Source organism: Enhydra lutris, unplaced genomic scaffold (genome assembly GCF_002288905.1).
Source record: "Enhydra lutris kenyoni isolate GAN:26980312 unplaced genomic scaffold, ASM228890v2 scaffoldscaffold1, whole genome shotgun sequence".
Taxonomy (NCBI): domain Eukaryota; kingdom Metazoa; phylum Chordata; class Mammalia; order Carnivora; family Mustelidae; genus Enhydra; species Enhydra lutris.
The window spans coordinates 46,335,935-46,350,433 of NW_019154085.1; the positions used below are offsets into that span (position 1 = coordinate 46,335,935).

The 14,499-nt window shown below is 46.9% G+C and overlaps 1 protein-coding gene across 1 annotated transcript; it reads right to left on the bottom strand.

The window, feature by feature from the left end:
• Nucleotides 1-338: 338 nt before the first annotated feature.
• Nucleotides 339-1,277, bottom strand: LOC111145503 (olfactory receptor 6B2-like). The gene has a single exon (XM_022500397.1). It carries the CDS (start codon nt 1,275-1,277, stop codon nt 339-341), a length of 939 nt encoding a protein of 312 aa, XP_022356105.1.
• Nucleotides 1,278-14,499: the final 13,222 nt, after the last annotated feature.

A 14,499-nucleotide genomic window follows, 5' to 3' on the forward strand; every position in this document is an offset into this window, starting at 1 on the left:
ATTAACTCTTTAAAATATCGCAATTATTTAGGAGTTTAATACTTCAGATGACCTAGTGTATTTTGTTTTTTTCCTGAAATGTGCAGAGCAATTTTAAGAATGAGAAAAAATCACGAGTTCCACTTTGCTCAGATACAAAATGAAGACACTAGGGGCCTAAGTAGACCACCACCTATGATACTGACATCCTCCATGAGCTAAGGGAGAAACATAGAGGTGGGAATAATCTTTACAATGATGGAAGGAATTTCCATTATTACAAATTAAATGGCCCCATCAGAGAGGATATGTATTTTCAGATTATGTTCTAGAAGAGTAAAATGCCAAGGCGTGCCCTCCTACACTGGAATTTGACCAAAGCCCAGAGCCTTTTTCAAGGTGGCCTTAAATTCTTTGTTCCGAAGACAGTAGATCAGTGGGTTGATGATTGGGGTGAGGACAGTGTACAGAACAGAAATGAGCTTGTTGGAGCTCCGGGAATCGATGGCCTGGGGCCGGACATACATGAAAAGCAAGGCCGTATAGAAGATAGTGACCACAGTGAGGTGGGAGGCACAAGTGGAGAAGGCCTTCCAGCAGCCAGTGGCAGAAGGGATGCGCAGGACAGCCATGGAGATGTGCCCATAGGAGAGCACGGTGGCCATGAGGGGAAACACCAGGATGATGAAGGCCAAGATGAAGTCCACCAGCTCTGCCGTCGAGAAGTCTGTGCAGGCCAGTTTGAGGATGGGGGAAATGTCACAGAAAAAGTGGTTCAGGACGTTGGAGCCACAGAATGTGGCACTGGAGATGAAGTACACCTTGATGGCGGAGATGGAGAAGCCGCTCACAAAGGAGAAGACCACCAGCTGCACACAGAGCTCCCAGGTCATGATGACCTGGTAGCGCAGGGGATGGCAGATGGCCACGTAGCGATCGTAGGCCATGGAGGCCAGGAGCACACACTCAGTGCACACCAAGGAGCTGAAGAAGTACAGCTGGGTCATGCAGCCAATAAAGGAGATGTGTTTCTGCTGCAGGAGGAAACCACCCAGCATCTTGGGGATGATGTCAGAGACGTACCAGATCTCCAGGAAAGACATGGAGCCCAGAAAGTAGTACATGGGCCTGTGGAGGGAGGAGCTGGTCTGGATGGTGAGGATGATGGCCAAGTTCTCCACCAGCACGAAAAGGTAGGTGAGCAGGAAGAGGAGGAAGAGCACGTACTGCAGCCAAGGGGCCGTGGGGAAGCCCAGTAGGATGAACACACTGACCTTGGTGACATTCTCTCCCCTCATCCTTGTGTGCTGGGAGCCTGCAAAACACTGTCATTCCAGAGTGAGGGGCTGTGGGGCCTTGGGGGAGAAGGCCAAGCTCACCCTGCAGGAGAGTTTTGACCCAGAGATTGGAGGCCTGACTCCATGAGCAGCAGAGGGAGCAGAAATTGTCCCCAAGTGAAGCTTTTCCCATCAGGAGTTTCCCAGTGCCTGTGGGGCAGGTCACGCTAAGAATAGGGGCTCTGGGAATGCCCGCCACATCCTCCCCGACATATCCCATGATGGTCCTATTTTCCTACAAGCTGGAGGTCTCCTAAGATTCTAAAGACAATAAGCTCTCTGCAGCCAGCCTTGCTTGGGCCTTTTAGTAGTCATCTGGCAAGCTCTTTCTAAATCAGTGGATACTGACTCTTCTGCCTGGTTTCAGAGTTGATTTTGTAAGAGGAAGGGATAGCAGCGGGGCTCATGGGGGTGGGATATGGTGTCCCAGTTTAGCCAGACCCTGGACCCAGACACACTCACAGGGCTGGGGTTTTTGGGAGCAGCAGCAATCTCCCAGGCAAAGGGGGAAGAGCGGTCACATACCTATCTTTGTGCCATCTCAAAACCCCTGAAAATATGACAAAGGAGTAAAATGATAAAAACCCAGGGGCGCCTGGGTGGCTCAGCTGGTTAAGTGTCTGCCTTCAGCTCAGGTCGTGATCCTGGGGTCCTGGGACAGAGTCTGGAGTCTGGTATGTATGGTGTTCCCCACAGAGCCTGCTTCTTCCTCTGCCCCTCCTCTGCTTGTGCGTGCTTGACCTCTCCCTCTCTCTCAAATAAATTAAAAAAAAATCTTTAAAAAAAGATAAAAAACCATAACATCAAAATATCAAAAGAGACCAGGAGGGGGGATATCAGCAAGGGAAGGACTTTGAACCAATTCTGGGGGAAAGAAAGCAGATGGCAGAAAGGTGGCTGGGGCAGCAAGATCAGAGAAGTCTACCATCAAAAAGGGGACTTACAGACAAATACCCCTGATGAACACAGATGCCAAAATATTCAACAAGATCCTAGCCAAGAGGATCCAACAATACATTAAAAGGATTATTCACCAAGACCAGGTGGAATTTATTCCTGGGGTGCAAGAGTGGTTCAACATTTGCAAATCAATCAACATGATAGGTCACATTAATAAAAGAAAAGACAATAACCATATGATCCTCTCAATTGATGCAGAGAAAGCATTTGACACAATACAGCATCCTTTCCTGATTAAAGCTATTCAAAGTACAGGGGTAGTGGGAACATACCTCAATATCATAAAACCCATCTCTGAAAAGTCCACAGAAAATCTTATTCTCAATGGGGAAAAACTGGGAGCTTTTCCCTTAAGGTTAGGAACACGACAAGGATGCCCACTCTCACCATTTCTGTTCAACATAGTACTAGAAGTCCTAGCCTCAGCAATCAGAAAACAAAAAGAAATAAAAGGCATTCAAATTGGCAAAGAAGAAGTCAAACTCTCTTTTAGCAGATGATATGGTATCTTATGTGGAAAACCCAAAAGGCTCCACCCTAAGTTATTAGAACTCATACAGCAATTCAGGAACATGGCAGGATACAAAATCAATGCACAGAAATCAGTTGCATTTCTATACACTAACAATGTGATTGAAGAAAGAGAAATTAAGGAATCAATCCCATTTATAATAGCACCAAAAATCATAAGATACCTAGAAATAAACCTAACCAAAGAGAGAAGATCTATACTCTAGAAACAATAGAACGCTTACTAAAGACATTGAGGAGGAAGACACAAAGAGATGGAAAAACATTCCATGCTCATTGATTGGAAGAACAAATATTGTTAACATGTCTATGCTGCCCAGAGCAATTTACACATTCAATGCAATCCCTATCAAAATATCATTGGCATTTTTTGCAGAGCAGGAACAAACAATCCTAAAACATTTATGGAACCAAAAAAGACCCCAAATCACCAGGGGAATATTGAAAAAGAAAACCAAAGCTAGAGGCTTCATAACGCTTGACTTCAAGCTCTATTTCAAAGCCATCATCATCAAGACAGTATGGTATTGGCACAAAAAGAGACACATAGACCAATGGAATAGAATAGAAACCCCAGTAATGGGCCCTCAACTCTATGGCCAACCAACTTTGACAAAGCAGGAAAGAACACCCCACGGAAAAAAGATAGTCTCTTCAATAAATGGTGCTGGGAAAATTGGACAGCCACAGGCAGAAGAACGAAACTAGACCATTGTCTTATACCACACACAAAGAAAAACTCCAAATGGACGAAAGACCTAAAAAATCCACCAAAATCCTAGAGGAGAACACAGGCAATAACCTCTTTGACCTCAGCCACTGCAACTTCTTTTAAGACACATCTCTAAAGGCAAGGGAAACAAAAGTCAAAATGAAATTTTGGGACTTCATCAAGATAAAAAGCTTTGTATGACAAAGGAAGCAGTCAACAAAGCTAAAAGGTATCCTATAGAATGGTAGAAGATATTTGCAAATGACATAGCAGATAAAGGGCTGGTATCCAAGATCTATAAAGAACTTCTCAAAAACAACACCCAAATAACAAATAATCCAGTCAAGAAATGGGCAAAAGACATGAACAGACACCTCTCCAAAGAAGACATACAAATGGCTAACAGACACATGAAAAAATGTTCATCATCACTAGCCATCAGCGAGATTAAAATCAAAACCACGTGGAGATACCACCTTACACCAGTTAGAATGGCCAAAATTAACAAGATAGGAAACAACATGTGTTGGAGAGGATGTGGAGAAAGGTGAACCCTCTTACACTGTTGATGCAGTGTAACCCTCTTACAAGTTGGTGCAGCCACTTTGGAAAACAGTGTGGAGATTCCTTGAGAAATTAAAAATAGAGCTTCCCTATGACCCTGCAATTGCACTATTGGGTATTTACCCCAAAGATACAGATGTAATGAAAAGAAGGGCCACCTGTACCCCAATGTTCATAGCAGCAATGGCCACAGTCACCAAACTGTGGAAAGAACCAAGATGCCCTTCAACAGACAAATGGATAAAGAAGATATGGTCCATATATACAATGGAGGATTACACCTCCATCAGAAAGGATGAATACCCAACTTCTGTACCAACATGGACAGGACTGGAGGATATTATGCTGAGTGAAATAAGTCAAGCAGAGAGAGACAACTATCATATAGTTTAATTCATATGTGGAACATAAGGAATAGCACAGAGGACCACAGGGGAAGGCAGGGAAAACTGAATGGGAAGAAATCAGAGAGGGAGACAAACCATGAGAGACTCTAGACTCTGGGAACCAAACTGAGGGTAACAGAGGGGAGGGGGGTGGGAGGATGGGGTAATAGGATGATAGACATTAAGGAGAGCCCATGTTGGGATGAACACTGGGTGTTATATGCAACTGATGAATTGTTGGCTGTTGTAACAAAAACTTATGCTGGCTAACTGAACATAATAAAAAGATAATAAATAAAATAAAATAGTTTTAAAAATTTAAAAATTTTTAAAAAAGAGTGGAGAAGTCTAGAATGTTCTCAAGGGCTTGTATTTTCCCCAGCATGTGACAGGTGTGATGGGGAAGGGGGTGAAAACAGGGCTCCTACATGCAGTCTGCTTCCAGAACATCTAGTACCACACTCCTCATCCTGTGTGTGGGTCCCCAGAGCTGGCATTGATGGGACAAAGGGCCATGTCACCCTCATCACCCTCATCACCCCATCACCGTCATCACTGACCAAGTATTTTAACATGAAACATGTCCTGTCATCGTCACTGAGGCCCTGGAAAACAAGACCAACATCTTCATGTTCAAATGAAGTTAGACTCAGAGCAAAATGTTTGCAGGCTTGCCCAACATCATGGTAGCACCAGGACACAAACCCAGGCCCTCCAACTCCATGGCTGCAGCTCCTCCTACCAGATAATCCACAAGAGAGGAAACAAACCCATCTGGCTATGGCCAGAAATCTGGAGTTGTTAAGATGGGTAGACGGCCTTGCGGGCTGCCTTCTGACACAACTCTAATAGTCTATACTAACAAAGGTCACAAATGAAGAAAGTATTTTTCAGCAGAACATGCAGACATGTAAGAAAGAAATGCTGGCTACGTACGTGTGTCACATCCGTCTCAGAATACTGCGCCATCCCTGAGAAGGAACCCATCTCTCTACAGGAATGGAATGCTTTCCAAGACACAGAGTTAGATTTTCTAGATATTCTTAGCAGTACATACAGCAGGTCTCTACTGGTGTACATAAGGGCACATATGTGGGACAACTGTGTGTGACCATCCCACAGGGAACTTGGCATGCCCATCACCCTGGCTGGGAGGCAGGTGCTGGAACACAGTGGTGGACCAAGAGCTTTCTATGGTCTATTTTTGCTATATTTTCCATTTTGTTTCATGTAAGTGTATTATTTATCAAAACAGTGATCCCTTCCTTATTTTTAAATTCTCAAATTCTCCTTTAAAAATAAGATGTTATGTGCTGGATTAAACATTCAGCCGGCAAACATTTCCCTAAACCACAGTTCCACATCTGCAGGGAAAACCCATGGACAGACTGGGTCACTGGGCATGTGCCTCTCACGTGGCAAAGCCCTTAAGTGTGGTATCGGGAATAATGACGCAGCAAGAATGTGTGATGAGAATCATAGCAAAAGCATCTGTCTTTCCCAAAAGAGTAGAGAATTGAAAACACAGAAAAGAAAACCTGAAGGGGGTATAATAGAAATACAGCTGACCCTTGAGCAAGGTAGGGTGATGGGCACTGACCCCTGTGCAATCAAAAATCCACATTATAGCTTCTGCCTCCTTAAAAACTTGACCACGGATAGCCCACTGGTGACCGGGAGCCTTCCCGCCACCATCAACAGTCAATGAACATGCATTTTGTATGTCGTATGTATTATACACAGTATTCTCACAATAAAGTCAGACAGAGGAAAGAAAATGTGATCAATAAAATCATACATACATACAGAACTGTAGTGTCTTTATCGAAAAAATCCACATATAAGTGGACTGCTCAGTCCCATCCTGTGTTGTTCAAAGGTCAACTGTGTATTAACGGAATGATCAGGGCATGAATTAGTACAAATTATTAAGAATCTAGATAACTGAATATGAGTTTAACAGATTCTTAGAGAAAAATGTGTAGGAAATACCTGTTCAGCACCTGGCGGGCGGACAGCCTTTCATAATGGTGGTAGTAATGGGCACAGGAGTTGAATTAATGTACTACAATAAGACAGTTTTCTTGTCCATATAGTGGTTAAGCCATAAAGCACACCATAATGGGGTGCAGGATAGAACTGCACAAAGTGAAGGCCCCCAGCCTTGGGCTCACCTCCCTTGTGCCTGGGGTGCTCCCGGCCCACCCATACTCCGGCTGGTTCTGCTCTCAGGCCCCTCACCCCACACCCACCTGCATAGTAGCTCTACTTCCCTTGTTTGCATCTGCTTGTGTTCTTGGTGTCTTCCCACTGCACTTCCTAAGGCAGGAGCTATGTCTCCTCAGTCCCCACTGGGCCGGGCACCAAGCATGATTGCCAATATACAAGATGAGCTCCACGAACCCAAAGGGGAGTCAACGGGATGTGAAGCACGGGAAAAAAGAGTTGCAGACAATAATGTGACTGAGCCAAAGATGCCAAAGGAGATATGGTACCAGCACACAGCTGCTCTCTCTTACCTCTTCTCCTAGTCTTCAAGTCCCAGAGAACTTTCCTAGAAAATACAAAAATAGAGGGAAACCCTCATGATGCAGGAAACTAGGGAGGACAGTGGGCCATGCGCCCAGCACCCGTAGGATGTCACCAGACTTCTGGACGTGGAAGAGAAAAAACATTAATGCAGCCAACCTACCCGCAATTGTGCAGGAGTGCTGTGGCTCAGGGGACACGAGGTGGGAATTTGACCCAAGTTCTCCAACTAGGAGAGCCCGGTGGAGGAAGCTGTATGACTCATGGAGAACTGCTTGTCACTGCAAATAAGCGAGACTTACAGGGGTGCTGGTGGCTGGCCCCAGGCTCAGGAGGTTGTAAAGGGGTAGATCACCAGCAACCCAAGGTCCCAGGGGAGACCAATATTGGAACTTCAAGGAAAAAATGCTAAAGGCATCTAGACAGAATAAAATACATTTTATAAAATGGAATATCAGTGGAATTAGCTTTACTTTTCTCCAAATCTTTAGAGCCCAGAAAACAACAGAGAAAACTTTACACACTTCTGGGATGGACAGCTGGCCGATCCAGCAGAGGGATGAAGGCTGTGGGCAAGAATACAGTGTCCAGACCCATTACATGAGATGCTCTCCACACAACCTGTTCTGAACATGGGGCTGATCAATGCTTCCTCCATGGGAAACTCAAACATCACAGCCGTCAGCTTCAGAAGGGCAAGTCCCAGCCCAGGCTATCGGCACATGGAGAGGGATGAGGAGGGAGAATGAACACAACCAACATAGCAATTCTCCAAGTGTTGTCACTATACTTACAGAAGAAAATGGGAATGTCAGTTCTTGTGGCTCGAGAAGATAGATAATGCAAAATAATAATAATGAGAATTCAACGGGAAAAAAGGAGACAGAAACTGGGTTTACAGACATCAGGGAAAACCTGGGACATGCAATGATTATAATGAGGAAAATCTGTGTCTGTTGCCTCATTTCTCAGAGGAGGACATCAAATGGTTATGTCTTGTTCTTGGAGTTTATAATGAGAGTGACATCAATTCTTAACATTTTTCAAGTAAACAATAGTACCCAAAAGGATGTGGACCCTATAAAGCCTGGAAGGACAACACTAGAATGTAGAAGTAAGGGAAACATCAAGAGAGTGTGTAAATAAGGTGGGACAGTCACAGGAAAAGAAATGCATTGGCCACAACAATAAATGTAAACAGAATAAAATTTGGCAAAAGGAGAAGACTCTCAGGTGTGAGAGAGATCTACAACAATATGTGTCATTACAGAATATGTGTGGTCTGCAGAATGAAACACTCGGGGAGGGTGACATTACAGGCTTAGCTGGGTGTGTCAGACACACAATAAGAAAGCCTGATTTCAGAATTAATATTGGATCAGGTAACACTCAAGGCCTCAAATGGTCAGTCTACTTTCTGAACCTTCTGGTCCCTGGCACGACCTCCACCCAGTCCACAGTGGCTTTGCTGTGAAGAGAAGCAGCCAGAAGGAAGGAGGCCACAGATAGGCACGCGTCGCTCAGGCCGTGACAAACCCCCATGGCAAGAATGGGTGAGGATGTGGAGTGTCAGAGTAACAGGACTTACAGGCTGATTGGAGGGCTAGTAACTCAGTACCTTGAAAAAAGGGAAGTGCCCACAGAAAATCTGGAAAAAATTCTCTGCCCCAGCATAAAAAGTCTACCAGATTTCCAAAGTAGACATCACAGATCCCCCAATTTCTTAAAAGCGATGGAACAAAAAAATCTAAACCAGTTAACATCAGACTAAACACAACAGCTAAGCATGTGGAAAAGAAGACAGCTTCTGCTAATGAGTTCCCATGTTTGCAAGGAAATCAGAACCACAGTCACAGACTGGGTAGGATGTGACACAGCAACACTTATGTGTGACTTGACCAGATAGATGTCCATGCGTAGGTCTGTGCTTCTAAAGGCTTTTACTGTTTAGCCAGAAAGGAGGGAAAAATAAGTAAGTATTCCATTCAAAAAGTCAGAAAATGGGGGCGCCTGGGTGGCTCAGTGGGTTAAACCTCTGCCTTCAGCTCATGTCATGATCCCAGGGTCCTGAGATTGAGTCCCACATAGAGCTCTCTGCTCAGCGGGGAGGTTGCTTCCCCCTCTCTCTCTGCCTGCTGCTCTGCCTACTTGTGATCTCTCTTTCTGTCAAATAAATAAATAATTTTTTTTAAAAGTCAGAAAATGTATTAAGCCAATCTGAGGACAAACAGAGGAAAGAAAAGGGAAAAATCTATTTTAATTAGGAAAAAGAATAGGATTTGTCTCTATTTGATCAATTTGCCTCTATGGATCAATAGAGGCAACAATGGGCTTAGAGGCAGCCTCAGAGTGGGGAGCAGTAACACAGACAAAGCCCAGCTCGTCCAACAAACATGAAAATAGGGAGCATGCAGGCATCATTTTAATGATGAAAGAAGGTACCAGCTACAGACAGAGATTCATCAAGGGATAGGAGAAGGCTCAGCAGCATCTATAAAGCACCTACTGCGTGTCCTTGAGTGGCCGTCCTGCAGTGTCACTATCCATGAGCGTCCCTGTGTCCTGAAAGCAGCTGTGGAATGCAAAGCTCAGGGTCTGGGGCAGAGAGATGACTTTCTGAGAGACTGACAAGTAGAAACAGAAAGCCCAGCGCCATCACGATAGAAATCTGGGGGTTGTTGGAGTCTTTGCAAAGGAACCCAGATGCTTCTTCCCCCGCCCATAGCTCCCATTCCCCCGGGGCTGGCTTCCCCATGCTCTCTAAACTATTACAGAGAAGGTGAAGTGCATCTCAGTGCAGATTCCTAACAGCAAAGAAACCCTCAGGCACTGCGCAAAAGGAAAGCTACATGCCGACTGCCCAGCTTGTTTCACTAGCAAATAGGGCAATATATTAAAAAGGCACCTGTCACCCACCATCTTCATCTATTTCAGGGCTGCACAGAGAGCTCATGGTTAGCAAATCCATTCGAATGATCACAGTGACAGCCTAGCTGATGCTGAAAAGCTTTGACTGAAAACTATGCGAGTGTTTTATACATTTGTCACCTGGGAGAAATCGCTTAGATTAATAGGATAAATAAACACTGCCTCAGCCCACAGCCTACAGCATCCCCAGAGCTGAATACAAATGTCCCTCCCATCCTGCTGAGATCAGTACGGAGACAGGTCCTTGTGAAAACATGCTGGGACCCACTACATAAGGGGGTAAAGAAATAGACAAAATTCTCTCCAAAATTCGTTGCTTCTTGCCTTGTTAATTTTTGCCATTCTAACTGGTATAATGTGGAACCCTCTTGTACTGTTGGTGGGAATGCAAGCTAGTGGAGCCACTTTGGGAAAAAGTATGGAGGTTCCTCAAAAAGTTAAAAATAGAGTTACTGTATGACCCTGCAATTGCACTACTGGGTATTTACCCTGAAGATACAGATGTAGTGACAAGAAGGGGTACATGCACCCCCATGTTCATAGCAGCAACAGCCACAATCCCCAAACTGGAAGGAACCAAGATGTCCTTCAACAGATGAATGGATAAAAAAGATACGGTCCATATATACAATAGAATATTACTCAGCCATCAGAAAGGATGAATACCCAACTTTTGTATCAACATGGATGGGACTGGAGGAGATTATGCTGAGTGAAATAAGTCAAGCAGAGAAAGTCAATTATCATATGGTTTCACTTACTTGTGGAGCATAAGGAATAACACGGAGGACATTGGGAGAAGGAGAGAAGGGAGTTGGGGGAAATCAGAGGGGGAGACAAACCATGAGAGACTGTGGACTCTGGGAAACAAACTAAGGGTTTTGGAGCAGAGGGGTGGAGGGTTAGGTGAGCCTGGTGATGGGTATTAAGGAGGGTACAGATTGCATGGAGCAGTGGGTGTTATATGTAAACAATGAATCATAGATCACTGCATCAAAAACTAATGATGTACTGTATGGTGACAAACATAACATAATAATAAAAATAAAAAGAAATATACATAATTATCTTTGTTTCCACATAACTTGGCTTTTAATCTAGAAAGCCCAGAACATTGTTACAATTGATTAAGGGATCTCAAAGTGAGTATTAAAAATGCAGTCATCTTGTATACCAGCAATTATGAATAAGAATGCTCCATGATGAAAAAACATAATATTGCAAGATCAGTATCGCCAAACTGACTTCCAAAATTCACTCAATTACTGTTGAAATCTCATCAAACCTTATTTTTCTTAAAAACATGAAGAAATAATTCTTAAAACCATCTGAAAATATGAACACATAGGAAAAGCCATGAACATTCAGAAAAAGAAGGAGACTAATGAAGGGGACTTCCTATGCTGGATCGAGCATAAAAACGAAGATACTGCTTTAATGAAAGAACTATTAAGAACAGTGACCCATACAGAAACACAATACAGGAACAATAAGAAAGCACTAAAAATGCAGCAGAGGGTATCCGGGCATGTAATCATCAAGGTAAGGGTGGATGGCTTAGTAAGTGAGGCTGAGGTGCTGGGCTCTGTATCTGCCCAGAAACACAGCGGGACCTCTTCTCCCTGTTACATCAGGAGCTGAGTTTCTGCGGCTGCCGCATCGGGGGCGTGACTGCCAGTCCTGCAGCCCCGGGCTCCCTTCCCATGGACATAGGGGATGCGCGCACAGACTGGACCCTGCAGGCAGTGTCCACTCACGGGGGGCCCGCTAGTTAGAACTCAACCCAAGACGATTACTGACATTTCAGACATACATCGGGAGTTGGGGGAGAGTCTACTGTGGGTGCAGTGAGAATCTGAGCGACATCTGTACCATCGGGTCCCAGACACCACTGTGCTACCATGTTTCCACTCTGTCCTTCACTTTCTTTCAGAAATCTGGACACTTTCACTGTAACTATCATTTTGGAAAACCAGAACATTCTTGTTGAAGCACAGATTTCTGGCTTCTCTTGAACAACTGGGAGGTCGGGGGCAATGTGGCCCCACCTTGCTGCACACCCGCCATGTACAAGACCCTCTGCACTGTGGGCAGCACCTGCCAGCCCCTCGGCTGCTGGACCAGCTGCGGAGCTGCTGCTGCTTGCCTCACCCCCCCAGGCACTCTCTCTCCTTTGCGCTGGCTCTGCTGGAGCTTTGCACCTCTTAGAGGAGAAAAGAAGTCTCCTCTCTCACATAAATGCTCACCTACAGCCATGGTCTGGTCCCCGCCTTCCTCCACCACCAGCTGGCCTCTGTCCCCACACACCCCAGCCTGGCCATCCTACAGATGCCCAGGACCAACCTGTTGCTAGTTTCCGGGCATGTGTGTCACTCCCCACCGCTTCTGCCCTTGGCAGTGTGGCCCCAGGCTTCTGTTCACACTGTCCACACGGAGTGCAAACACCTGCCTGGTGTCTTTCATGGTTGTGGCCGGATGACTACCCCGGGTCCTCCCTGATTTCCCTGCGGACTCCACTCGGGCATCCAGCCAACGACAGGAGACCTCCCCTGGCCGCAGAGTTCACACCCTTCTTGGGCTCTTCGTCTCAGGAAATGGCACCACCTGTCCAGGCCAGAAACCCAGCTTCTGCTCCCCTCTCCCCTCTTCTCCGCCCGCACAGCTCTGCAGGCATGGAGTCCTACCCACAGCACTTCCTAAATGTCTCCAGAACCAGTTCTCTTGCCTCCATGCCATGCGCCCCCCCATCCAGCTTCCATCGTCCCCTCCCTGGATGACTGCCACTGCCTCAGATGGCACTTCTCCAGTCTTTCATTCCTCCCCCTGCTCTGGGGTCTGTATGGCAGAGAATGGCATGTGAGACACTGTCCCCACCACATCCGTCAAGGATCCTTAGCATAAATGCCATGCCCTGTGCTCCTGAACCTCGTGAGCCACAGCGTCCTGCCTGGGAGATCCCCGCTGGTCCTGAGAGCAGCTTGCTCAGTGCCCTATGGCCCCACCCTGGGCCGAACTCAGTCCAGACACAGCTTCTTCCTGAAGGGCTCCCATGAGCCCCCAGCACTGCCACTCAATGCCCCCCAGAAATGGAGAATGCTACAGTGTCTCCCAGGCATCTGCCTCCATTAGCATTTGGGTGCAGAGGGGAAAAGCACGCATTAGGAAAGACAGGATGGTGAGGAGCCTGGTTTCAGATGTGCTGGGAGCAGAGGTTTGTGGGGGCCAGGCGTGGGGGCCTCCCACACCAGCCCAGGGTGTCTGAGCCCACGGAGAGACAGGGCAGTATGTCACCTGGGGCTTCCCACTTATTCACGTGCCCAGGATTTCCTAAGCGCCTACTATGCGGCAGTCATGGCATCAAGGCAATGGGGATAAATCAGGAAAGAAATCCGTCTAAGGCTTCAGCCTTTGTGGAAGAGTACGTTCTAGTAGGGGCAGAGAGGACGGACCATAAGTAACACTCACCGTAGAGAAGTAACTGCTTAGCATGCATGAAAGTGCGGGGCGGAGAGTGGTCCAAGTGGCACAGCTGGGGTGCTGGGGGCCCAAACCAGGGTCACAAGAAGGCGACTCAGAGACAGAGTCTCGAAGGAGTTGCGTGTTAGCCTTGGGGTTATTGTGGGGACATGGGAGCCATGTCGGGGGCGCATGGAGGGCAGTGTGGGACATGCACAGAGCAAGAATCAGCATTTAAAAAAGAGTCTTCCAGAAGGTAACTTGGGGTAGGTCAGGGACAGTTTGGAGGAACCCTGCTCAGGTTCCCAGGTATGAGCAGCAGCAGAGGGGGGAGCCCACACGGCAGAGAGACCAGACAGGAGCTCTGGGGGCTTCAAGACCAAGAGTGTGCTCCCATCCCTTTCCATGCCCCTCCCCGAATCCTCAGACCAGCAGAGTCCCACCCTGACCTGATGTGCAGGGGTGAGGGCTCTGTCCAGCTGCTAGTTTAGGGGGAAGCTTGGGTTTTGTCCAGGATTTGAGCTCAGCACTGGAATTCAGCCTTCATTAGAGGCTAGGGCCGGAGCTGCCCAATGTGTCTGCTCAGGGGCACCGGTCCCACCATGACTGGGTCAGGGCCAGGGAACCAGTCCCACTGAAGGGTTGACACTTCCCTGACCCTTTGTCCACCTGGACCATGCAGAGCATTTAAGGGACACAAGCTTGGTGTTTCTTTGGATCTTTCTGCACTTTCCAATTTTAAGGCAAATGTGCGGTTATTTCTGGCCTTGTCAAAGACGGGGAAATGGAGGCTTAAAGGAGTGAGAGCTGGGAGTGTGGGCAGTGAAGGGAAGAGCGAGCAGGGCGGGGTGAGGGGCAGTGGGGGAGGTGGGCAGGGCAGTCCTCCCCTGAAGCTGGGACCCATCAGCGCCCCTCAGAGGCAAAGGCAGGAGTGAGGTGGTACTGTGGAAGCAGGCCCTGCTGCCGCCCCTGCTTCTCCCACCGGCCAGGCCCCTACTCTGGCTTTGCTGCAAGTTGGGGGCTGGTCTCATTGACACCAGACTGAAAGAGTGGCCCCTACTGAAACGTTCCTCCATGCCCACTTTCAGCGGACTGCCGTCCCTTGCGAGGACAAAGG

Excerpts from the sequence above, each read along its gene's own strand:
- LOC111145503 (XM_022500397.1), bottom strand. The coding sequence starts at position 1,277 with ATGAGGGGAGAGAATGTCACCAAGGTCAGTGTGTTCATCCTACTGGGC.